The following is a 27,760-nucleotide window of genomic DNA, read 5'->3' as shown; positions in this document are numbered from 1 at the left end:
ACTCAACTGATAAATGGTCAAAGGAGATGAGCACGCAGTTTTCAGAAGAAAAAAATCAAGGTTTTATAAAGTTATATGAAAAAATACTCTAAATTGCTCTCGATTAGAGAAATGCACATTAAAGCAACTCTGAGGTATCACTTCACACCTTCAGATTGGCTAATTATGACAGAATAGGAAAATAATAGATGTTGGAGGGGAGATGGGAAAATTGGGACACTGGTACACTGCAGGTGGAATTGTGAACTGATCCGACGGTTCTGGAGAACAATTTGGAACTATGCCCAAAGGGCTTTAAAATTATACATATTTTTGCTACTGCAATACTCAGAAAAATCTATATGAACGGATGCAAATGTGAAGTGAGAAGAACCAGGAGAGCATTATAAACAGTAACAGCAATATTATATGAGAAACATTTATGAATGACAGCTATTTTTAGCAATACAATGATCCAAGACAATCCTCAAGGACTCATGATGAAAAAATGCCATCTGCTTCCCGAAAAAGGACTGGTAGAATCTGAATGCAGCCAGAGACTTACTATATTTCACATTATTTCCTCATTTTTCTTTTGTTTATTTAAGGTCTCCTCTACAAAATGACTAATATGGAAAAAGGTTTTACACTATTACACATGTAAAATCTATATCAGATTGCTTACCCTCTCAGGGAGCTGAGGGGAAGGGAGGGCGGGAGAAATGATGAGAATTTGACTCAAACTTACAAAGAAGGTTAAATTGTTTTTTCATGTAATAAGAAGAAAAAATATTATTTTTTTAAGAGAGAGAGAGAGAGTGGAGCTTGTTTCATTCCTTATTTTTTTATCCTCAAGGCATAATACAGTGCTAGGCTAGCACAAAAATTTGAGCTCAGATCCTCTGAGTGGAGTCAAGTCATTTAAAAACTTTTAGGTCATTCTCATTCACATTCCACCACAATCATTGCTCCCTTTAGGTACTCTGGGCTCTTGATTCTTCAACATCATCTGCTCCTATTACCCACGTCTAATCTAATTTAACAATAAGGAGGAACACTCATACCTTAGAATTCCATACCACACCAGCCATCCAACTGAATCTGCTCTAACCAAACTATCAGTAATCATACATAGAAAACACTGTATCTGGGGAGTTAAAAGGTATTGGTTCAAATCCCACCTCTCATACTTACTACCTATATGACCTTGGACACATCACTTAACCTCTTTAGGTCCTATATAAAATGAAGGGATAGAAACAGATGGCCTCTGTGGTTTCTTCTGCCTGTATTTGAATCTATAACTCATTAAGCACTTAATATGAGGCAGATGCTTATGGCTCCCTAGGTACTATATCACCTACATGTATATGATATAAGCATATACCCTATATATCATTTATATACATATATATACCATACACATAGAATATATCTTCTAGAAAAGTCCACACACATATACACAAGGCTACAAAATCTGCTTCTAGTTTAGTCAAATATGTATGAAATTAGCTCTCTATATATTTATATTAAATTAAATATATATTATATACATAAAATATAAAAATATAATACATAAACATATTAAATTAGATATATAAATATATTAAATTAAGTTGAATCTATATAAGCTTTAAAATTAGCTTACACTGCTTTGATTTCACTTTTGAATAAAATCACCACAACTGTCCTTTAACTACTACAAGTAAGTCATTCTTTGGGCCTGGAAGTCTCCATGAACACAGATCCTCTTGCTCTGACTGTCTGTGTCTGGGGTAGAAGGTAGGATCATATTGCATTTTCTTCCTACCCTACAAACCATGTAATGTCCTGCCTAAGATTCCAGAGAAGACGGGGAAAGACTGCCCTATGAGGGTGGGAGTGAGCATAAAATAGTTCTTTTGTTCCAGGTACCTATCCTGCTCTCAGGTTGAGAGAGAACTGAGCTCACAATCAACACACAAACCTACCACCTGTTCAGTGATACTTACACACCCTCTAGGGGTTCATTAAAGGATTAGTAGATGATGATGTGATTCAGAATATTCATGTGTTCACTTGGGAAGACATTTTCCTATCCCCAGAATTCTGTGCATTTAAAAATTAATAAATTATTCATCATAGCAATGCTATAGAAGCAAAGACATCCAGCAATTTACAAATGAGAAAAAAATACCAAAGATATGTAATGCACCAATCATTGTATAGACATTCCTTAGCAAGAAATATAATTACGAGCTCTGCCATGGCACCTAGTAGAAATCTGATCCATGGATCAAATCTTTTCATGAGCTGATCAACTTAATCAAATCATCCTCATATTAATTCAATTCTTACTCAGCTTGAGGTAACATTGTAAACCAAATACTGTTTTGAATTCAACTGGTAATTAATTGCCAGACTAGTCAAGCCCTATCTTCCAATTCTTTTTATGGAACCTAGAGAAAAGGTGGCTGTTTTTTCTTAGATGATTATCTTTTCTCTGCTCACCACGTGACCCTGAGTCTGTCCTATATATATATCAAATTCTGAAAGGAAAAAAAGAGGAAGTAAATAGAAGAGCTAAACAGCTAGTTGTGATAGAGTTAATATAGTGATCACAGTTCTAGAGCTGGAAGATAATTTATTATAGAGCTTTAGAGATAATTTATTCCATCTCCTTCTTTTACAGATGCAGAAACTGAGGTCCAAGGTCCCATGGTGGGTAAGGTAGCTTTAAAACCAGTTCCATTGACTTCAAATCCAGCACCTTTCAGCCTCTGTAGTTAATTTAGCAATTTTCATATTTTCACAGTAACCTCTCACATCTATCTAAAGGTTTAAGATTTATGAAGACTTCCTACACACCATCGAAGTCAGTAGGACAAATATTGTCATTCTCCTTATTTTACTGATAAAGAAATTGAGGTTCAGGGGTATTAAATGACTTCTCCAAAATCATACAAGCTACTAAATATCAAAGGAAGGATTTTAACCCAAATTTTGCTCTTAAATCTTTTTTAACAAGAACCAGGGTTATCTCTTTAAAACAAACTTAGTGTCAAACCCTCCCTGAAAGCTTCAGGCCAAAGTCCAGTGTAATTATCCATAGTACAGTTTGAGTGGTTAATTCAACTCAATCATCAATTTTAAAACATATATATATATATATATATATATACATATTATATATATGGATACACACACACACACACATATATGGGTACCCATAATATGCAAGGCACTGTGCTAGGGTATAAAATATTAGGGCATAAAAAATTGCCTTTTTCTACACCAACCTAGATGATTTGGTTCAAACGTCCTTAGGTCCAGCAGTATTATAAACTTGTTTCTTCCTCCTCCCTAAAGCAACCAACCAGTCCAAGGAGTGCTTTTTATCTTTAAGTTTCTGGAAGCTATGCTCCATCACCTAGGTAACAAAATAGCAGATCTAGAAATCTACAGCTAGGATTTTTTTTTTTTAATCACATTTAGAACCACTAAAAGGATGAACATTTTGACCAATCGTTAAGAATGAAGGGGAAAGATTCAAAACTGACAATATCCTTGTTAACATTTTTAGATAAATACAAGTCATAAAGGTGTGTTGTAGCCATTTTTTTTTTTTTTTTGCTTGCAACCCTGGAAATCAGGAATGAGCTTAAAGTATTCCCAGATTCATCCTCTTTTGGCAAAAGATAAAAATCTTCACCTGTAAACGTGGTGTGAGGTTATGATTTTTATATCCTATCCTAATTCTATATTGCATTGTAATGCATGGGTTGCATTACACACGATGGCATTCTGACCCTTAAAATGGAACTTAAAAATGAAAATAGTTATTGTAAAAAAAAAATGTATTTCCCGGGTGTCCCCCCCCCCAACCCCTTTAAAAAAGATATTGCAAGTTGTTTACAGTTCACAGAAACACCAATTCGCTTGGATGCAACCAGAGCTGGTAACACAAATAATCTGTCATTTTGTGGCCTCTACTACTTCTACCCAACACCCTCTCTTCCCCCAGGTTTAATAAATTTCTTAAGCAATTATTAGGTGCCAGGTTTTCTTTCAGCTCCCGCCACTGCTACTCGTCCTCCAGCTGGAGAAACGGAGCCCAGGCAAATGACAGGTTTTTAAGCCAAACACGTGAGGGAACTCCTTCAGAAACTCACAAAGCTGGGGGCTAAACCTGATGCCAGGGCAATCTGGGTGCATTTTTTTGCCAGCTTTGGCAAAGAGACAGGCTCGGTCAAGTTCAACTCTCTTGCAACAATCATTCCTTCCTTTCTCTGTACCCTGGAGTTCACGCTCCTTGGACTGGCTCCAGCCAGTTGCGAACCAGGAGCGAAGTCCTCGACCTAGGTACCCGCACCACTACCGCCACCACCCCCTCGGCCCCTCGCGCGCCCTCCCTTCCTGTAGGTTTGTCCGTCCCAGCCCACCTTCTCCCAGGCACCCAGCCCAGGCGCTTACTTTGCCAGCTTCGCTCACGCCAAGGATGTGGTCGTGCAGCACCTCCATGGGAGAGGTCCAGGTGGAATGGACGAAAGTCCCTTTGAAGATGTGCGCGAGGGGCGACATGTGGGCAGCGCACATGCCAGAGGCGCTGGCAGGACAGGAGACTGCGGGAGTCCGGGCAAGAGGCTCGGTGTCAATGCGCGCGGAAGGAACGCAAAGGCTGCCGCTAACGCCAAGAGGAAGACGGGGAGGATGAGGACAGTGTAGACGCAGCAGCTGCAGCACGGGCTTTTCTTGCAGCAGGCGGCAGGTCTTTGGATTGCCGGCCCCCTGGAAGCCTCGCCCAGAGATCCTCGATTCCAATAGGCTTTCTTCCAGGCGCTATGGGTTTCCCCTACACCCTTCTTTTCCCTTTGGGGAGTGGCCAGCGCGGTTACTAAGTCGTTTTCTCCGCCCTTCTCTTTCCTTTGCGATTTAACTCTTTGGGTCCTTCCTATCCCCAATCAGCTTAACTTTTGGAGTTTCAAAGTTTTTCTGGGACTATTCTGAGTTAGTCTCAGCTTAAGGATGTGGGTGAATGAAAAGGGTGGAAGACGGATTCCCTGTCTTTTTTTTAAACTTGAGAACAAAACGCTCTTTTATGAGTATTTTTCTTCTGCTCCTTCCTTTTAAAAAGATTATCCATGGAGAGGTGAGAAATAACTCTTGGATTTAGAGTCCAAGGACTAGGATTTGATTCAGAAACTTCCTATATGTGTGACCTTTAGTCAAGTGCCTCAGTTTCCTCCTCTGTAAAGTAGGGTGGCTAGACTCCAGAGCCCATGAGGTTCCTGCTAATACTAAATCTATTGGTCTGTAAAATGAAGGGTTGAACTAGATCATTTCTAAGGTCCCTTTCCAGCTCCAGACTATATTATGACAGTGTCCAACCCCTTTGATTGTGGTGATGAGGGCTTATGGAGATTTAGTTTCACTTTCATTTAGTTTTGATGGTTGTTTATGTTTTGCAATACTGCTAGGCATAATCATAACTATTGCCATGATGGATTTCCTAGGATACCAGGAAAAGCCCACACGATTCATGTTGACTTGGTCGACTTGGTCCAGGCTTTCCTTTTATATCTACTTTGGAAAGGAAATGTCCAGCCTCGGCACTCTGATGTCTTTATAAGGTTGCCAACATTTATGCGATGTTTTTACTCTACCCTTTCCTTGGTTTTCATTTCCTGTTTAAAACAATAACTTATCTTGGAAAGAATTTAGAGTTTCAGATACTCTTCTAGGAAACTTAGGCCCTGAATATGCCCCAAAGACCGTTTCTTGTTCCGTTTGAGAGGAGGGCTAAGCCAGTGCCAGGCTAGCCTGGGGTGAATCCCTGTTCAGTTCTTACTTAAATTGTTATTTTCAAAACCATGAATACACAGGCATTCTCTGGATCGCTGTTTTTTGTTTATTTGTTTGTTTGTTTTTATAATGCCGACTGATGTGAAGGAATCTCTTTTGAATACTATTTCCAGAAGCACAATATGAAGAATTCAAAGAATACTAAAATGGTCCTTTTTATGAACTAAAATCCTAGACTTGGGGTGGACAAAAATATCTTTGCAAAACTTCCTTAAAAGATATACTTCCTGATTAAGTGTCGATAACCTTTGTTCTCTGATACTCTCTCTCTACCTGTAGAGATATAGAGATAGAGATAGAGATATATTAGGAGGGAGGGAGGAGGGAAGGAAAGGGAAGAGATGAAGGAAAAGAAGGGAAAAAGAAGAAAGGAAAGAAGGAAAGAAATTTGCAGCACTTTTTTGTTAGCAACAACAGAAAAAAGGTAGATGCTCATTGATTGAGAACTGGCTAAAAAATGTTATGATAGATGGTATACTGCAGAACTATAAGAAATAATAGCTTTAAAAAAGACAGAAAAACATGAAAAGACATATGAATGGATAGAAAGTGAAGATAAAAACATTAGGAAAACAATGTTCACCATAATTGGAACAATGTAAAGAACAACAAAGAAAACTGAAACAGTGCTGTGTAATTGTAATGACCTAGTTTGGTCTCATAGTAAGTTTGAAGATACCTTCCATTCTTTGCATAAGCAGAAGACTATGGGTTGGAACACTAAATATATGGCTTGGTTAATATGTTGATTAGTTTCCTTTTTTTTAAAACCCTTACCTTCTGTCTTAGTGTTGATTCTAAGGTAGAAGAGTGACAATCACTAGGCTAACAAGTATCCTAGGTCACATTTGAACCCAGGTCCTCCTGATGCCAGGCCATATCCACTATGCTACCTTGCTGCCTGTTTTCTTAAGTTTTTTTTTTCCTTTTCTTTCTTTTTTATCCTTTGTTTTAAGGTATGGTTCTCTGGATGGGAGTAGGGAGAGGGAAATATAGGAAATAATTATATTTATCTATATATAAATAAATATATAATATTTATAATTTCAAGAATAGGAAGTGTGAAATATTGTATATTTATATGTGTTTTGCATATATGTGTACATCTATACATGTATGTGCATATATATATATTCTTGAAATTGGGGCTGTCTTAAAGGAAAAAATAATACATCTAGAATTAAAGTGACCATCTTTGTCTCATGGAAAGTAGGAAATGTTTCTACTCTCTAGGTCTAAACTTTAAAGAATTTAGAGCAGGAAGGCCTTACGGATCATCTAGGCCAATTTGATTCACATTACAAATAAGGAAATTGAGGCCCATAAAGGTGAAATAACATCTGCAGGTTCCCCCCTCACCCCCTCTGAATCTCCTGACTTCACTAGCTATTCTGCATCTCCCACCTGGCAAAACCCCAAGCTGGCACAAAGATCATAAAAGAAAGGTAGAAATTTCCTCTTTCTATCCATGATAGAAGATGATCTGCTCTTCTTACAAGATAGACCCTGAGAAAAATATTAAAAATAAAAATAGGCTTTCCAAGGTGGAGGAAGCGAGGTGGGTTACAGAATCTGCCCTTCATAGCCTTCCATACCACATGCCATTCTACATTTATGGATCTTGCCACATGCACATTTCCCTCAGATAACTCGCCCTTCTGCAAGGACTATGGTTCTCTTTCCATTCCCATTCAGACTGTTGCAAGGTCATGAATGCCCAGGAACCTCTATCTCCTAGTGCTGTTGTGCCTTCCAGCAGAGGTCCTACACCACTAATTATGAACTTCAATAGTCTGGTTCTTTCCTTCTGCTTGTTTTCTCTACTCACTCTCAGATTATGGGTCTCCTTTAGATTGCAAGGCATCAGGGAAGCATTTCCTCCTACTCTCAATGGCTAGTGAGATTCTCAGCTAATAATAATAATACCTGATGTTTATATATCACTTTAAATTTTTCAGAGCCCTTGTCATACATTGTCTCACCTGATTCTCAAAAACTATAAAATGGCCAGCACTGGGAGGGAGAAGGGAAAGGAGAGAGAGAGAAAATTTCAATCATATAACTTAGGAAAACTTGTGTAGACATGTAATTGGTAAAAAATAAATAAATAAAAATATGATTAAATTAAATTTAAAAACTAGAAAGTCATCTATAAAAAAACTATAAAATAAGTACGACGATTATTATTCCCATTTTACAGAAGGAGAAACTAAGGTGGAAAGATTTAGTGATTTGTCCCCAGTCACACAGCTAGTCAAAAAGTAAGATCAAACCCAGGTCTTCAGGTTCCAAAATCAGCACCTTATCCATTAGGTAGCACTTTTTAAAAAAGTTGATTATTAACCACTAAGAAGTAGTATGAAAGGGGTAGCTAATTGAGAGCCAGGCTTGGAGACTGGAGGTCCTTGGTTCAAATTCTAGCCTCAGATACTTCCTAACTCTGTGACCTGAGCAAGTCACTTAACCCCCATTGTCTGGCCCTTGTCTTTGTTTTTCTGTTTTAGAATTGATACTAAGATAGAAGATAATGGTTTATTTGTTTTTTTAAGAAAGAAAGAAAACTCTCACACAGTATTGATTCTAAGACTGACATTAAGGGTTTTAAATAAACAAACAAACTAATAAACAAACAAGCAATCAAACAAACGAATGAATGAATGAACAAATAAACAATTAAATAAATGAATAACTGAACAAATAAACAAACAAACAAACAAACAGATAGATAGATAGATAAATGAATGAATGATGAATGAATGAATAAACAAACAAACAAACAAACAAATAAATAAACAAATAAATAAATAAATAAATAAATAAATGAGAGGTAGTTGGCCTAAAAATGGTTCTAGGCTAAATATCTGGAAGACCTGTATTTGAATCCCAATTCAATGCCCAGTTCTGTTGTTTCTACTTTCACAACATCTCTTCTCCTTCTCCCTACTCACATATCTATCATGGTGGTTCAGGCCTTCATCTCCTGTGCCTGAACTAATGCAATAGCTCACTGCTGCTAGTTTCTCCCTAGGCCAGCCCATTTTCTATTCAGCAATCAAAGTGATTCTCCCAAAATACAGATCTGAATCATTCCCCTCCTCAATAAATACCAGTAGCTTCCTATTACCTCCAGGACCAAATAAATATAAAATCCTCTGTTTGGTTTTTTAAGCTTTTTTTTTTTTTTTTAATTTTTTTTTAACAACCTGGCCCCTTCCTCCCTTTCCAGTCTTTTTATTTTTACTCTCCTTTTCCTACTCTATGATCTAGTGACACTGGCTACTTTCTTGCTTTTCCTCACATAAGAAAATGAAATATTCTAAATCTTTGCCTTTTCCCTGGTTGTCCATCGTGCCTGGAATCCTTTATTTCTTTTGTCTGCCTCCCAGCTTCTCTTGCTTCCTTCAGGACTCTGCTCTGATTTCACCTTTTACAGGATGCCTGTCCATTCCTCTCCCCAGCAGCCTTCCCACTAGTAAGGCATTCATTCTAAGATTATTTCTCATTTATCCTGTCTATATCATGTATGTACATAGTTCAATTGAATTTAAAAAATCAATGAATATTTATTAAACATGTGCTAAGTGCTGAGAATGCAAAAAGAGGCCAAAAATCTCTGCCATCAAGGAGCTTACAATCTAATGGAGAGAGCATACACTCTTATATTATCTTTTTTTTTAACTTTACCTTTCATCTTAGCATCAATTCTGTGTATTGACTCCAAGGCAGAAGACCAGTAAGGGCTGGGCAATGAAGATTAAGTGACTTACCAAGGGTGGCAAAGCTGGGAAGTGTCTGAGGCTAAATTTGAACCCAGGATCTCCCATCTCTGATTTCTGACTCTCAGTCCAGGGAACACCCAGCTGCTCCTATTATAGTAAACACTTAATAAATTCTTGTTGCTTGATTGTCTCAAAAATCACAAAATTCTCTCTCTCTCTCTCTCTCTCTCTCTCTCTCTCTCTCTCTCTCTCTTTTTACACAAAACAGTTAACTGTTTATTAAACAGTTTCTGAGATTAGAGGATGAGTGGAGGATTCATGGATCCACTTTTGTCACTCCATTTCCCCTCAATATATACAATACACAAAAACCCATTAAAAAAGAAAGGGCTTAGAGTGGAGCAGGGAGGAGAAGGCAGAATAAATGCAAGAGTAGTGTGTCCTTTAGCAATGGCCCTATACCCAGGGAGGCCCCCAAACCTGGGGGAGTGCCAGTTCTCTTAGAGATTATGTAGCCTGGTGATCAGCTCCTGGCCTCCAGGAAACTTCAGATCCATCTTGGTGATACTTCTGTGGGTCTCATTAAAAGAAACTGTCAAAGGAAGATTTCCCACCAGCAGTTCACAACTTAGCACTCCTATGCACTTATGAGAAACTGTTTTCTCATCGCGGGTGTCCTTCAATCATCTCGGAGGAAAGTTTGTCCAGGACCCTGCACTACATCTTCCTCCTACAAGAGGGGGTGCATGGAAGAATTTTCCAATGGAAGGAATCTCTACAGTGGTTGAGTCCTGCCCATAACTGGAAAAGAATTTCCAGTACTCCATCCCTGGCAAGGGATCATACAGCCTGTTGGTAGACTTCTAGAGGGAGGAGATGCTACTTTCAAGGCAGCTCTTTCCCTTAGGGAGAATTCTAATTGTTACAAAGTTTGGTTTTGGGTTGTTGTTTTTTTTCCTTACACCAAGACAAAATTTGTCTTTGTAACTTCTGCCAATGAGTCCTAGTTTTGCTTTCAAGAGCTGAAAAATTTTGCCAGTCCATTATTTCCTTTACCACTTGATAGATGTCCACATAGAGACATCAATCCTTTCTCCCCAGTCTTCCCTTCTCCAGGCAAATTATTCCCAGTCCCTTCAACAAATCATTTTATAGCACATTCCTTCACCATTCTGGTTTCCCTCATTTGGATATTGTCCATCTTATCAGTATCCTTCAATAATAGTGACTCCCAGACTTGAATACAAAATTCCAAATGTTGTCTGACCAGGTGAATAGGGTAGGATACTTTGATTCCTATATCCCTCTCAATGCAGCCCAAGATACTGTTAGCTTTTTTGGCTGCCATGTCACACTGATGACACACAATGAATTTGCAGTACACTAAAACTCACAGGTCTTTTTCAAACAAACTGCTATCTAACCATACATTTTTAAAAAGTTACCTTTAGTTGCCTTTTAAAAATTATCTTTGGAAGAATACTATCCATCTCTAGAGAAAGAACTGTTGGAGTAGAAATCCAAATGAAAACATACGATTTATCACTTGTTTATTTGGATATATGATTTCTGGTTTGGGTTTTATAAGATTATTCTCTTACAAAAAATCAATAATATGGAAATAGGTTTTGAGTGACAATACATGTAAAACCCAGTGGATTTGCTTGTTAACTCTGGGAGAGAAGAGAGGAGAGAGACAACATGAGTCATATAACTTTTTTTTTTTATCAATACGAAAAAATATCCATCTTATTTTGTATATGATGTAACCAGTTAAAACAATAATAGGCGTGTGTACTATAATATCCAGAATAGTTATGGTAAGAACAGGTTAGGCTACCTTAAAATCCAATATAACTCTGCAATACCTGGGTATGATCTTAAACCACAAGTATAGGATAAACAATATCCCTTGTCATAACCCCAATAGCAAATAATCCATACAGTCTTCAATTACCATTTTCCCAAGGAATGGGACCTCACCAAAATGGTGCCAATGCATAGCCACCTAACATAAATGCTAGGCAGGACCAATGAGTCATCTACACTTGTCAATTAAAAGTGTCAAAGAGATGATGGCCCACTACTTGAAGGTTATTTCACACTCCAGATCTGGTCCCATTGTCTTATTCTGAGTGGAGAGCAGAGTGATGAAGCATATTTTATAATAGTCAACCCTCAGAGTAGAGAATCACAGATGATCAAACAGCTAATTGCTCCTTGGACAAGAGGCCATCATGAAAAACTGAGATGGGTTTAATCTAGCTTCCAGTCCCAGAATAGCAAGTATAATCACTCCTCTTCATTTGTCACTAGTATTTAATCCAAGATGAAGCTGGCTGGATAAACCAATGTGGTTTCTTCCTTAAGGAAGAATATAGAAGGTAGAGAAATTCCTTCTACATTGGTGATATTCTTTTTTCTTCTCAACTCATCAATTCCTGGAGAAAGTTCCAGCAGAAAAGAAATCTTCTTTGAAGATACTGGATATAAACTCAGAAAAAATAGAAATCTTCTGAGATCCTGGGCCTAGTTCAACTGTCGAATGAGCTGATTGATGCTTTCACCTCGGTAGCCGGGTTTGCCCATTTCCTTGAGGAAGCCCACTCTATTCTTGGCAGCATGGCGGGCCACAGACAAGGGGAAAGGACATAGGAATCTTGAGACTTGAGGGAAATGCTCTCCCACTGAGTAGATTTCATGGATGACATCTTCCAGGCAAATGATACCGAACTTCCCTAGATACTCCTCAATCAGAGTATTATCTGTTAGGGAGACTTTCTTATTATTTATCCTGGCTTGTCCTCGTTTTAGAATGAGTTCTCGGACAGATTTTAGGTTAGGATATCCCCAGGCTACATAAGGCTCTATAATTCGTAGTTTCTTTAAGGAAGATGGGGTCATTTTAACAAAGACACCACTATAAATTTTCTTCAGGCGAAGTTCCTCTATTGTCTTTATCACCTTGTCACTCACTCCATTAATCCTCTCCATCCGGACCACAAAGCCCAGGTGATGTCCATCCTTCAGCACATAGCACCCAGGCTTTGAATCCAGGCGCCTTAGACGAGCTACATCACGGACAACCCGATGGGATTCATGGACAAATGATTCCAGCCGCTTAAATTTGAGCTGAGTCCCTCTCTTTTGCTTCCTCTTTTCCAAAAGTGCCTGCTTAGCCTGAGTGGCTTTGAGTGCTTGGTAAGCTTTCCTCTTCTTCAGGAGATTCTCAGGAACCAAAGGAATCTTTCTTTTGGGCTCAGGATCTGCCATCTTTCCTGCTTCTCTTACTGAGTATGCGCAGCCACACCATGAGTCATATAACTTTGGAAAACATGTAAATTTGTTATTGAAATAAAGATAAAATATAAAATTTTTAAAATTATTTTTAACTACCTTTAATTATCTTCCATCTTAGAATCAATACTGCATATTGGTTCCAAGGCAGAGGAGTAGTAAGGAATAGACAATGGAGGTTAAATGACTTGCTCAGCATCACACTGTTAGGGAATGTTTGGGGCCAGATTTGAACCCAGGAGCCCTTTTCTCTAAGTCTGGTATCCTATCCATTGAGCCACCTTAACCATACATGTTTTTAAGTAATAAGAAAGGGGAGAAAAGAGAACAAGCATTTATTAAGCACCTACTATGTGCTAATCACTTTACAAAATCACTTTACAAAAATTTATTTGATCCTCACAACAACCCTGTGAGGTAGGTGCTATTATTATCCTCATTTTATAGCTGAGGAAACTGGGGCAAACAGAGGTTAAGTGATTCACCTGCAGTCACACAGCTAGGAAAGTATCTAAGAAAGGAAATAAGGAGCAGCTAGATAGCTCAGTGGATAATCTGGGTTCAGATTTGAACTCAGATACTTTGTGGCAGTGTGACTCTGGACAAGTCACTTAACCCCAATTGCCACACTGCTCATCTATCTTGGAATTAAAGTTAAAAAGAAGGTAAGGGTTTAAAAAAAAAAAAAAAAAGGCCTGACTTCAGACCCAGTACTCTATCCTCAGCATCACCGACTGGAAAAAAATTCACTTGTCCTCTCCATACTCCCTAATAACTCCCTAAGGTAGTAGATCTCACACCCATCTATGCTTAGACCACTAGACCTAGGGAGTTAAGTTAAAGTGCCAGGCTCAGAGCCACAAATTCAGCCTTAGACATTTACTAGCTCTGTGACCCTGGACAAGTCACTTAACTCTATTTGCCTCAGTTTCCTCCCTGTAAAATGAGCTGGAGAAGAAAATGGAAAGCCACTCCAGTATCTCTGTCAAGAAAACCCCAAATGGGACCACAAATAGTTGGATACAACTGAAATGACTGAATGACAATGGAGCCCATGCCCTAATGAATTTACAAATGCCACGTTCTTCAGTGTAAAAACCCTACTTATACAATGAATACAAGCTATTGGTCAAGAACCTAGTCTTGTTCCACCAGTCCCCAAAGGGACTGAGGTCCTCTAAAGGGCACAGAACACCAATGGAATGAAGGGTCATGGCCCAAACTGTCAAGAAATGACAGCTACAGATGTCTGGCCAGACGGAGGCAGGGAAGCAGGGCTAGATGTCCTCAAAGGAGAAGAAATGAAGAAATTCATGCAGAGTCCATAGCACCAGATCTAAGAAACCAGTTAAACCAGAGTTTTTCTTTTCATCAGATTTGGAAGGTTTCTGTTCCTTAAAGTCTTAAGCCAAAGCGCTTAAGCAAATTATGTTGCACCATTTTTTTAAAAATAGGAAAATGAGAAAGACATTTTGTCATACGCTTCCTTTGTTGAATTTCTTCTGCTGCAAAGGGGGAAGATAGTTGTCCTGAGCCAATGTGGCATGGGAAAGAGGATCTGGACCAGGCAGGATCTTCAGCTGACTAGCTATGTGGTCTTGGACAATCCTCACTCTATACCACTATATGCCAGACATTGCATTACACAAAGACAAAAATAAAACACAGACTCTACTCTCAAGGGGAGAAACTTCTACTGGGGAGAAAATATGTACCTATATTAGTATACAGAGAATAAATAGAAAACAAATATAAAGCAGTTAAATTTGGGATTGTAAGGGAAGGAGCACACTGGAAACTGGGGGATCCAAAAAGGCTTTGTGGGACAGCTAAGTAGTTCTGTGTATAGAGAGAGTCCTGGGTTTAAATCTACCCTCAGATACTTCCTAGCTGTGTGACCCTTGGCAAGTCACTTAACCCCAGTTGCCTAGGCCTTACCACTCTTTGGCCTTGGAACTGATACTTAGTACTGATTCTAAAACAGAAGGTAAGGGTTTAAATTAAAAAAAAAAATTTAAGTGAAGCAGAAGAATTTATGTTTGATCCTAGAGGAAATAGGGCAAGACAGAAATGTCTTGAATAGGACAGAGACCTGGTCAGACCTATATTTAAAGAAAATCATTTTGTAACAGCAATATTGTAATGATGACCAACTATGAGAGATTTAGCTACTCTCTTTGTATCTCTTAGATACAATGATCTAAGACAATTCCAAAGGACTCATGATGAAAAATGCTATCCACTTCCAGAGAGACCTGATGAATTCTAAGTATAAATTAAAATATGATTTTTTTTACTTTCTTAATTTTTCTTTTTTCGCCTCCAACATAGCTAATATAGAAATTTGTTTTGCATATGTAAAATGAGGAGATTTGACTAGATGACCACTCTGGTCACTTTCAAATTTAAATCTATATTTATTTGTGGGATTCAAATCCTCCCCTGGCAAGTGGTAATTGTGTGACCCTGAACAATTTCACTTAATTTCTATGAATTTTAGGGAAACTCCTTAGGATTTACTAAATCACAAAAGATCTGTAATGTTGGAAGGAGTTGGAGGGTTTGGGGAATGATGACCAAAATGTCACTCTATGAAAAATCTCTACAGTATAAAAAAATTACAGATCCTTTGAATATTCCCATTGATTAATTAATAAAATTAATTCTAAAAGTATCTGAAAATATTAGGTTGATTGAATTCAGTACTTTAACCCCAGAATTTTCCTATGGACTGTTTTTCAGCTAGACTGTAAAATTGATATCGTTCTGTCTGCCTTCTTAATGGGAAGACAAGGAGCAGGAAGGAAAAAGAATTTGGAACTCAAAAATTTTTTAAAGTTAAAAATAAGTAGATAATAAACTTTACAAAAGAAAACCACTTTGACAGTTTGGGAAATGGATTGGAATAAGGAAAACATTTAAGACAAGGTTAGCAATGAGGAGGTTATTGCAAAAGTATTGCACAAAAGTGATGAGGGCCTAAGCTAGGGTGGTAGCTGTATGATCAGAGAAAAGGGGACCTGACAGAAGTTGTTAAGATAGAAATTGCAAGATTTAGTAACTGATTAGATATGTGCAGTGAATAAGAATTAGGAATTGAGTGTGATTCTGATGTTAGAAACATGGAAAATTGGAATAGAGGTGCTCTGAATGTAGAGAACTAGAGGGATGGGTTTGGGAGGAAAGGAAATGAGTTCTGTTTTCAATATGACGAGTTTGAGATGTCTCTGGAATATCCAGTTTGCAGTATCTCATAGGTAGTTGGTGAGGCAAGGTTGGATTATATATAACTGGGAGCCATCTATGTAGAGATAGCCTCATCAGTTCCCATGGATTTAATTTAATTTAATTTAATCAAAACTCTATGCAGATGAATTACAGATCTATAAACCCATGGAAGCTGATGAGACCACTGAATTTAGAAAGAGAAGAGAAGATTCAGGACAAAATGGGGCATGACAGAGCTTTGGGATACATCTACAGTTCTGATATGAATGATGAGGCAGACGAGGAGCAGTTGCACAAGTAGGAGGAGAACCAAAAAAGAGAAATATCACAAAAACCTAGAGAAAAAAGAGTATTCAGGAAGAGAGATTGGTCAATTGTAACTATAGTATGCTTCAGAGAAGTTGAGAAGGTTGAAGTCTTTGGAAAGACCATTGAATTTGGAAATTAAGAGATTGATGGTAACTGGAGAAAGAAGAGCTTCATCTAAGTGAGGAGATAAGAAGTCAGATTGTGTAAGATTGAGAAATCAGTGTGAGGAAGAGGAGGTGGAAGCAACAAGTCTAGCAAGATTTTTCAGCTCTCTGAGTCCCAGTTTAATCATCTGTAAAATAAGGAAATTGAACTACATGATCTCTGTTACACCCTTCCAGGTCTTAGAGGATATGGTTCCAATGGAAGATTCATCGGTTTATTCATTTAGCTACAATTTTCTGACATAATACCAATATAAAGCCACTAAGTACCAAAACAAACTGGCATTTCCTCATCTGTCTAAATTATCAAAATATAGATTCATCTCATGGATTGGATTCACCATTTATGAGCAGGTTTTGGTCTAAACCTCTTATTCCAAGCAGTAGAAAGAGAGTGGTGTGGCTAGTTTGGGATGAGTGATATGAGTAAACGTACGGTTTAACTTTTTAAATTTTCTTTACCCTTTTGACAAGTCTATAATTTCACTGGCACAAGGAACTCCAAATATGGATATTCCTTTGATCCACATAGGTCAGCATTTGTTGTGCAACTTATAATCTTAGGGGCAATAAGAGATTTAATGACTTAACCAAAATCACAGATCCCGTATCAGGGGCCAGACTTGAACCCAGAATGTCCTGACTCTATCCATTGCACTGCAGCTACTCTTCTAATGCATAGATATAATAGTTGAACAAATGCAAAACTTTAACAGAAAGTGAGAAAGCTGGATAATTTTTAAAAATTATCTGTAAGGCTTGCTAGAGACGTGGCAATTTTCTCTAAGAAGCTCCAAGCATTTTACAAATATGTTTTCTCACTATTCCTCATTAACATTCTAATTGGTGTGGCGGGGGAGGGTATCATCTTCATTTTTAAAATGGGAAAATGAGGGCAAGTGTGTTTCCTAGGTGGCAACTGATAGCAGTAGAGGAAAGAAGGTTGAACCTCAAGAACCATGTTCCCAGATCAGTTTTCCAGACCCCAATTTCTTTCTTGGGATTATATTGAATTGTCTCATTTCTTCCTACTATGTGGTTTCAGTACTCTTTGGTTCTATGATCATCCAAATGACTGGATCATAATCCATTCAGTCATTTCATTTATCTTCCTAAGGGAATTGGATTTCCATATTATAAATTCCATTCAGAGTTAAATGATGATGATGATGATGATGATGATGATGATGATGATGGCCTAGAGGCAGTAGTGAAATAGATAAAAGAGCACTAAACTAAACAAATCCCATCTCTATCACTAACTACCTTTGTGAACTTGAGCAAACAACTTAACCTCTCTGATTTCCTGTTTTCTCATTAGTAAAATGAGGAGATTAAACTAGATTATCCCTCTGGTCCCTTTCAGCTTTATTTAAATCTATGATATTTATTTTGTGGTTCAGATCCATCCCTGACAAGTAGTAGCTGTGTGACCCTGAATGATTCACTTAATTTCTATGTTTTAGGACTTACTAGTTCACAGAAGATCTGTTATGTTGGAAGGACTTCCGGGGGAGGGAGGTGAATGATGACCAAAAAGTCACTCTAGGAAAAATTTCTACAGCACAAAAAAAAATCACAGATTCTTTCAATATTCATGTATTATTTTGAAAAATTAATTGGAAAAGTATCTGATATTACTATATTGATTGAATGGCTGTTTTGGTCTCTGAATTTTCACATGGATTGTTAACTCAGCTAGATTGTTTCTGTATTATGAATATTTAATTTCTGCCTGTGATATAAAGACACAAACAGCAATGATTTTGTATTAGGGAGTGGTGGGTTTGGTAGCAAACCGTTTTCCAATTAATAAAGGACTAAGTTGAATAATATACTAGAAATAACCAATGTTTACATGCTTAAGAGTAGATCAGGGAAAATGAGTTAAATACAGACTTGCTTTTCCTCTACTGGTTATGTGAAAGGTTGTCACTGCACAGTAAAATAAATGCCTGCCTATCTTATTTATTCTTCTATGTAGCTAAATCTATCAGTTTCCATGGTGCTCCATGTTTCACCATGGAAACTCTGACAAACTCGTTATGCTAAAAAAAACACACACACACCATAAAATCTGAGGGGATGAGAAAAACTTATTTCCTGTAAAACCATGTTCTTCTAAGTGGGAAGCACTGAAAGAAAACAACTCCATAATAAGCCTGATTTTTCAGTTTATATGTTGGAGGTCACGTTTGCATAAATCCAGAGAAGGTTGCCTACTATGGAATTATAGGAAGAAGCTTACTTGTTCTGGGTAGAAATTAACCAATTCATGATTGGTCTCTATCCAGGTTTCCTGAAAGTATAATTGGCTATCCATACTTGGGCATTGTTCTCAGAGTGCTTTTGCATTCTCACTAAACTTACAGGTATAAATATCTTGTCCTTTCATACCTGAGAAATAAGGTTAACAGCATATTACCACATAGCCTATACATGGATTACCAATTTTCTAAGAATTAGAAAGTCAGTAATATATACTTAAAACTGAATTGGATGAAAAGGATGGAGTGGCATATTTTTTTTTTTTTTATATTTTTAAACCCTTAACTTCTGTGTATTAGTTCCTTGGTGGAAGAGTGGTAAGGGTAGGCAATGGGGGTCAAGTGACTTGCCCAAGGTCACACAGCTGGGAAGTGTCTGAGGCCAGATTTGAACCTAGGACCTCCAGTCTCTAGGCCTGGCTCTCAATCCACTGAGCTACCCAGCTGCCCCCTTGGAGTGGCATATTTTAATGATACAGATATAATTTAGAAATAATAGAGGATGGTTTGAATATTGGAAAGCTAAAAAGGGAAACTAAGAAAGGTTGAGAAGAATTTGGCTAGGGGATGGCAATTTAAGTCACCTCAACAAACATTTGTTCTACAGCATCTTAAATGTATGCCTGCTTGCATGAATTAATGAAAAAAGTATTTATTAAGCAGGTACTATGTTACTATGTGCAAAATGCTGAGTCTTTACTCTCAAGGAGCTCATGTTCTGTTAAAGTGAGTCAACAAGTATAGTTTTTTAAAATTGTAAGTTAGATGGAAAGGTCTCACAAGTCCTTGGGGCAAGTAGAGTGGTAAAACAGATGATATAGTCAATCTTTTATATTAATTCAGATGATAAATTCATATCCATTTTTCATTTGGGGCCCTTTGACCCAGTTTTCATAGGATTTGTTTCCCTGAATGATGGTTAAAGTGGTTGGGTTGAAAGTAAGGCCAGTAGTCTGGCTGTGTCACTGACCCTCTGAACTTGGCCACCATGACCTTGCTGCCTTCTAACCCAGGAACATCTCTCAGCTCTGAGGGTCTCCCATTCTTTCCACAAGGTGGCTCCTTTCTCCCATTGGTAAGTTCCTTCCAGGGGCTCCATTTTGGGGAAGTCCTCAGGTCTGCCAAGTTTCATTATCCTCTTGGCTAGGTTTCAGACTCTAGACTTTGCCACCATGCCCCTGAGCTGGTACCTTTTAAACTTTCTTTTGTAGGTTGATTTCTTCCATTAGAACGTAAGATTCTTGAGAATAGGGACAGGATTTATGTTTGTATTTGTACCCCCAGTGCTTAGCACAGTGCCTGGCAAAGAACGAGTTTGCCAAAAGTCTATTACCTGATCTTCTTTTCCTGGTCCAATGCCCATGGTTTGCAGTTGGTCAGAAATTGGGAATGATGGCACGGAGGATGTTGATGCCCTTCTCCACAGTTTTCAATCTTTTCTCTCTTTCAAGGCACCTTGCTGTTTCAGCTGGTAACATTATTAATTAATATGCAAAGGATTGCCTGTGAATAGTTAGAAGTGATCCGTATAAAAAATGAGGGTTTCATAAAGAATAATCCAGGGCAGACTAATTTACTTGTTCCAACTCCTCTGTGAGAAGTGACAAACTTCAGACAAGTCCCTGAGACTGTGGGAAAGGCTTCTGCCAGTCTCTGACTGTGACTCTGATTTTCCTGAAAGAGCAATATAGCAGTGGAGGACTAAGCTGAACCAGAAGCTGGGACATCAAGTAACAAGCCCAGGAAGTCCTACAGACTGACTTGTCCAACAGAGACGCCCTACCCTGTGAAGAGCAAACCCAGCCACCAAACAATTTTAATTTCCTTAGGATTTTGAATAAGTCCTTGCTGTTCTGAAGAGAGAAAAAATAGACTCCAGTCTTGTTGTTCTAGAGTCCCTTGATAACTGTCCTGAAGATTTGAACCCTGTCATCTAGCACTTCTGCCTTGGGTCTCTTTCCTTGTCCCCCTCTACTTAATGTGGCCCATTCTTTTGGGCTGGCTCCAGCCATGCTTCATCCCACTCTCCTATCCCCAGCCAAGCTCAGCCTAGCCAGTGGCCTTATAGCCTGCTATTCAAGACCATCTTCCCACATCCTTTCTATCCTTCTTGTTCTGGAACTATGATCAAAACAACTCTTCCATTATTCCTGGAAGGAGTGTATCTATCTACTTACCCATAATCCCACTCATCATCTATAAGTGACCTTCCCTAGAAAGCACTCCAGTATGTATATTAAATATAAGGTTCTTCAGGGCAGAGGCAATTTTTGCTTCTATAGTTGTATTCCCAGCCCATAGCATAATGATTAGAACATAGTAAGTACTTAATATTCATTTAATCATGATCTTATGATTTATAATCTGTTAGGAGACTATTTTAATAATCCAGGCAAGTAGTGAGCATTTATGTTAGGATCTTAGCTTTAAGAATATAGAGGAAAGACTAGTTATAAGAAATGTGTTGGTCTAATTAACAAGGATTTGGCAATTACTTGATTATTAGAGGTAAGCAATAAAGAAAGGTCAAAGATAGCACCAAGGTTTTGAAAGTGGGAGACAGTAATAGTGAAATCAGAATAACTTGAGAAAAGGTTGTTTCGGTTTTTTATCAAAATAATTAAATTTTAAAAAATTTTTAATGAAACCTTTTTTTTAATTTAAAAAATAATTAAATTTAAAAAATTTTCTATTGCATGGTAGTATACTTCCAGGGCTATCTGCAGGTAGTCAGTCAACAAGCAATTATTAAGTGTCTGGTTTGAGACTTGTTAGTTACTTTCAATCTGGTTAAAGCCCATTTGTTGAGACAGTTGACTAGGTCGTGGCCACTGCTCATGCTACAACTTTTTGGAGCCATAGGTGCGAGTTGGGTGTCAGAGAGACACCAAAGGTGATTGAGCAGCCTTGAAAAAAGATTCAGAGCTAGTCCTTCCTTTACCCTCCATACATTAATACAAATATATTAAAGTTGAGTAACAAGATTTAGTTTCAAGATGATCAACTGCTGGTGATTTTTCTATTAAAAATAATTGTAATATATACTCTTAAGATTAAAAAATACATATATAATAAGATTTAACAAATCAGGTCATAAAGGACTTGGGAATAAGATTCTTAGGCATCAAAGGAGCCTAGTGAAATAAAAATTAATTCTTCAAAGCCAAAATAAAAATAGAGAATAAAAAATCAAAGCATTATATTATTATATATTAATATGTTATTATATATTATATTAGAAAAGCTAGTTTCTTAAATAGAAAAACAAGGTCTATAGACCAGGAGACACCAACAATGTAGAGAAGAGTTACTTTTCATTTCCTTGTAAAAGCGTAAGAGTATTTTACAGTAATTTCAATAAGGGTTTGGGGAGAATCTGTTGCTGACAGTAAATTAATTTCCTAAGTTAGAAGGAAAGGGGAAGCTGATGGTCAAGCCCTAGAACAAGTGGTAAGGAGCCTCCCTGATAGGAAATATAGCAATTTGCAGAGAAAAAGAGCAAACCAGAGACTGACCAGAGTGGGGTTTTGAATTATACCAACTGATCCCAACAATAATACTCACCTCACTTGTACATTTCAGAGAAGGTGCTGTTTTCTCATTTTTGAATTAGGGGAATGGATGTCTAGCCCAAGCATGTTAAGACTTCTCCTGGCAGAAAGGGTGGATGAGAACAATTTGCTCCATTGGCCAGGGAGGCAGCTGAAGCTGGTGCTATAGAGTGATTAGAACTTGGTCAGACATTGAAGATGTCCGAGTCATTTATTGCAACCATTGCTAGTCCTCTTGACTCTTTCCTGGACTTCTATGACTGGAAGAGAGTGAGGCTGACCAGTTTATGCAATTCTGCTTCACTTTAATCCACTTCATGGGCAAGACAAGACATCACCCCTGTCATTGGTCCTCTTTGCAAATGAAGGACAAGCAACAACAATAATTAAATGTCGACTATTTCCCAAGCATTGGGTTAAGCACTGGGAATGCAAAGAAGGGCAAAGCAGTCCCTTCCCTCAAAGAGTTCACAGTTTAAAGGGGAGACAACATGTAAACCATTGTGTATAAATACAGTATATAAAAGATAAATAGGAGATAATCAATAGAAGGAAGGTATTAGCCTTAAAGGTGATCAGGAAAGGCTTCTTATAGATGGTGTGGATTTTATCTGGGACTTGAAGAAAGCCAAAGAAGTCAGGAGATGGAGATATGAAGGGAGAGAATTCCATTCATGGGGAACAGTCAGTGAAAATGTCCAGAGTCTGTAAATAGTGTTTTGTTTGAGGGAGAGCAAGGAGGCCCACGCTACTGGATTGAAGAGTATTAAGGGGGTAAGATGTAAGAAGATTGAAAAGATGAGGGTCAGTGGGTTGAGAAAGGCTTTTTGAATGCCAAATAGAGCACTTTATATTTGATATAAATTTGATATATTTGATTTGAGGGTAATATAGAACCAGAAGAATTGACTGAATAGTATGTGACATGGTCAGACCTGAGCTTTAGGAAAGTCATTTTGACATCTTTTTATAAAGAGCCTCTTGAAAACTGAAGGTCTTCAAGATTCAAAGAAAAGCATTTTAATGGGGAAATTTGAGGTACTAATAAATGGTAAGGAAGAGGAAATTATATAATACTTTAAAAATCTTATTACTTAAGGGGCTGCTTATTCTACTGATTCATGAAATTGGTCCTCAGCTACGTGATCTAATGTAGAAAGAGTACATTATGTGCAACAATTAATAAGTACAAAAAATAATTTTTTCCCCCTTAAACCCTTATCTTCCATCTTAGAATCAATACTGCATATTGGTTCTAAGGCAGAAGAGCGGTAAGGGCTAGGAATGAGGATTAAGTGACTTGCCCAAGGTCACACAGCTAGGAAGTATCTGAAGCCAGATTTGAACCCAGGACCTCCTGTCTCTAAGCTTGGCTCTTAATCCACTGAGCGACCTAGATGTTATAGCTAAATAAATAAATTTTAAAAAGAAAAAAAATTAATCAGTTCAGTTTTCAGCTATAAATAATAAAATAAAATAATAAATAAGAAAACAATAACAATATTATATATAATGTTATATATTTATAACATTACACATAAAATAATAATTAATAAACTAATAAATAAAAATAATGAAATAATAAATGAATAAATAAACTAATAAATAATTAAATTAATTATTTTATTATTTAGAGCTGAAAATGAACTGATTAATTTTATAATAAAATTATAAATTTTATTTATAAATATAAATATATTAAATAAATATAAAATTATTAAAGTTAGCACTATCTTGCCTTGTTTTACCTAGATATCTATACTCCCAGTGAGTAAATATTGTAGATAGATAACCACAGAGTGAGCTAATACTACAGAAAACTTGAATTGGAAAACAGAAGGCCTGAGTTCTAATGTTGCCTCTGCCATTAATTTAACAATCCCTTTCTGTTTTAAAGTCCTATGTATTTTCACTAAGCTAATACTTAAGTATTTTAAACATTTTTATAGGGCTTATAATAGCTTTATTTTGACTTACTACTTTCCTTATTATTTTTACTCAGGGCAGTAATATGCAAAAATTTGACAGAAAAGGGGTCCCAGAAATAGTTATGCAGCAAATAAGAATATAAATAAGTGGTAAGAGCTGTGTCAGGGGAGGAACTCCAGCTAGCATCTACACAACCCCAAATGAGAAGTTCCCCAAAATGTCCATTATAATTGTCAACATCAATCAAAAAGCATATAGTAAGTGCCCACGTATACATGATATTTAAGTGTTTTACACTTAATTAATTTACAAGTGTAAACTTAGTTTACACTTGTAATCCTTACCTATTGGGAATTTATTATCTAAGTTTAACATGGGATGGAGACCTCACTGACATTCTAGGATTGGTAGTTTAGATAAATACGAATTTCCTTTCAGCCCTAAGAGAAACTGAACTATTCTTTGAGCCAGGAAGTAGACTTGGGTTGCATCAGGGAATTTTGAAGAGAGGGACAGAAATCTACAAATGGCTGATGAGACAGACTGGACAGAGATCTAACACACAGTCAGTCAGCCTGCAAGAATTCATCAGAGAACAATGACAGTTTCCACCAAATGGAACAAAAACCCAGACTGAGGCTGTTGGGTGAAACCATTGTGTGATAGGACCAGTGTTTCCCTGATGGAGCTTTTTCCCTCCCTCCTTCCCTACAACATGGGAAGGCTTAAAAATAAAAAAAAAGAAAGAGAGAATAAAGGCAGGCTCCTGAGACCTGATTGGATTTAGCTTCCCTGATGCAGCTTCCAGGTCATCTAGAGGCAAAAAGACATGCAGTCTAGGCCACTTGATAGCTAAGACCATATGACTTATATGACCTATTAAAAAAAAAATCCTTACCTTCTATCTTAGAATCAATATTGTGTATTGGTACCCAGGTAGAAGAGTGTAACTGATAGGCAATGGGGGGTTAAGTGACTTGCCCAGGATCACACAGTTAGGGAGTATCTGGGGCCATATTTGAACCCAGGATCTCCCATCTCTAGGCCTGGCTCTCAGTCCACTGAGCCACCCAGCTGGCTCCTGAAATGACCTGTTGATAAGGTTTCCACAAGGGAAGCAAAAGAGGCCATGTCTACCAAAGAGGAAGGATGAGCCAGTTTGTGTCCTTGCTGCATATTCATGCTGCATCTGGACCAAGGAAACTTCCTCTTATTAAATGGTCAGTGCTTTACATGTACCTCATTTCGACCCCTACTAAAACCTGACCTAAGAGAGTGCTGACATCAGGTATGCCTCTAACCTTCCACTGGATTATGCCCGAGAGATGCTCTGAAAAGTCTGCTCATCCCTAACTTAAACAAGCACTTAAATACAATCACTCTAATAATAGCTTGCATTTTTATAGTGCTTTGACATTTGCAAAGACTTTTCCATAGGGAGGTGCTATTATTGTCCTCATTTTGCCAGTGAGGAACCTGAGGCTGAGGGAGGTTAAGAGATTTGCCCACAGTTTGCAGAGCTAGTGTCGGGATTTAAAAACTCAGGTGTTCCTGACTACAATCCAGCTAACCACTGCAGTATGGTGGTGGTTGTTGGGTTTATTTATCTGCTTCTTCATCCTGATTTTCATTTCATATAAAAATCCATGATCAATTATGAAAGCTTTGTGAAACAATTCTTTCTTTATTGGGGGGGGGGAATAATTCTTTAATTAAGCTCTACGGTTGTTAGAATTGCCTTATTTTCTAGATTTTTATAAGGACTGCCAGGATTAACATGCTAGAACAATAAGGGTGCCCTGGAAGTGAAGGATCAACCCCGAGTGGTCCCCGACAGATAAACAAAAGGTGTGTCTCCTCCTCCACACTCTGGCCCTGGCACTTCAAACAAGGCTGCTTCCTCCTAGTCTTGGCCTCCGCCTTTCTAAGCAACCCCAGTGGCTGACAATGACCCCAACTGAGTGGAAATTTACACTTCTATCATTACTCAAATATCCTTTCTTTGAAATGAAATACTATCAGACTCTCCTTGAGCTTAGTTCATTGTTATCCAGGCTCTGAGCTCAGGCCTTCACTCTCTCTTCGTGGAACAAACAGTTTAGATTGTTGCTCTCTGGTTTATTTTTATTTTTAGAGTTGACAGTTTATACACCATGTATGTATATGAAGTCTGTGCTGAGAAAAGAGAAATTGAAAAGCTAGGGCTTAATTAGAAATACAAAGAATTTAAACAGACACCTAAACCTCTGTCTGAAAGTTAGGACTTTTTTTCTAACATGGCATTCTATGCTGATGTGATTTTATTTTATTAACCTATATTTTCATTCATATATTTTATTTAAGTCATATTAATATATAATATATAATATTCCCTATGTATATGATATATAATATAAATAATAATATATAATTTATATATAGTGATAATCATTACTATAAAATATAGTAATTAATATAGAATATAGTAATAAATATAGAATAAAATGAATTGATATAATATAATAATAAAATATTTAAATACTTTTTTTATAATATTTATATCTATTAATCTCAATCCAGCCAGGAAAGATATCCACCAGATATCTATCTTTACCCACTACACTAAAACAAGTTTCTTTGACCAGGTGATGTTACTCAAGCTGGAATTGGGGGGTGGAGGTAGCACTCCCTTCCTTAGGCAAAATCCAGTCTTAGAAGCAAGGAGGAGGGGGTCTGAATGAAGAGGGTAGTCAAAGAAAAAGATTATATCCCAAATCATCCCACTGGGAGGGGAAAAAAGGTGATATGAGTGAATTTAGCACCTTCCCTTTCTTCAATGGAGAGGGGGGCAGTAAAAGAGAAAAAAAAAAATGATCATCCTATGTGTATGGAGAGGTATAGTTAGACTTTGGCCAATTTCTTCCCTCCTTCAGTTGATGTCACAAAAATGACAGGGTAGATAATAGAGGTAATTAGGTATCTGCGTGTTAATGAAACAAAGAGACCAGTTAACAATACCTTGTTATTTTTTTGAATTGTGGAAACTGTTCCTTCATAGCTAAAATGGAGGAAGCTACACCATTGGTTAAGAAAATAGTGGGTCCTTAAAAAGCTGAAATCTCCTGCTCTGAAAAGGGCAGGAAGCAGTTAGCCATCTGGAAAGAACACAGGCTTCCAAGAAGAAATCACTCTTCCATCACTTGGGAAGAAGAGAGAAACCTCCTCCTCCCCTCCTCCACTATTAATTGGCTATGGTTTCACAGTACAGCTATTTTGCCCAGTAGGAAACACTCCATCTAGTAATTTAAAAGAATTAAAGTAGAGACATCCAGCAGGGAGCAAAGGAACACATTCTGGTCAGACAAGACCATAGAGAAGTCATTTGAGGGAGGAAACTGCTTGGAATAATGGGATTCTTACTTAGCAGAGAAGACTGCTGGCTATGGATACAAGGGTAGACTAGCACTGGCAATCAGGTGTCAAAGGATGGAGGCGAG

General features: G+C 37.6%; 2 protein-coding genes across 2 annotated transcripts in view; both read right to left on the bottom strand.

Annotated features, from left to right (window-relative positions):
• The window catches only part of GDA (guanine deaminase), an 88,466-nt gene extending 83,756 nt beyond the window's left edge, over positions 1–4,710 (bottom strand). The window contains exon 1 of the mRNA XM_044659477.1: positions 4,432–4,710. Coding sequence (XP_044515412.1) covers positions 4,432–4,554 — 123 coding nt within the window. The 5' untranslated portion in view covers positions 4,555–4,710. The remainder of the gene's footprint in view (positions 1–4,431) is intronic.
• A 7,251-nt stretch (positions 4,711–11,961) lies between these two features.
• LOC123231131 (60S ribosomal protein L7-like 1) lies at positions 11,962–12,812 on the bottom strand. Its single transcript, XM_044657368.1, has one exon. It carries the CDS (start codon positions 12,810–12,812, stop codon positions 12,069–12,071), a length of 744 nt encoding a protein of 247 aa, XP_044513303.1. The 3' UTR covers positions 11,962–12,068.
• Positions 12,813–27,760: the final 14,948 nt, after the last annotated feature.

Source organism: Gracilinanus agilis, chromosome 1 (assembly GCF_016433145.1).
Source record: "Gracilinanus agilis isolate LMUSP501 chromosome 1, AgileGrace, whole genome shotgun sequence".
Classification (NCBI taxonomy): Eukaryota; Metazoa; Chordata; class Mammalia; order Didelphimorphia; family Didelphidae; genus Gracilinanus; species Gracilinanus agilis.
The sequence above is the reverse complement of the archived record's forward strand: the minus strand, read 5'-3'. Positions and strand labels throughout refer to the sequence as shown.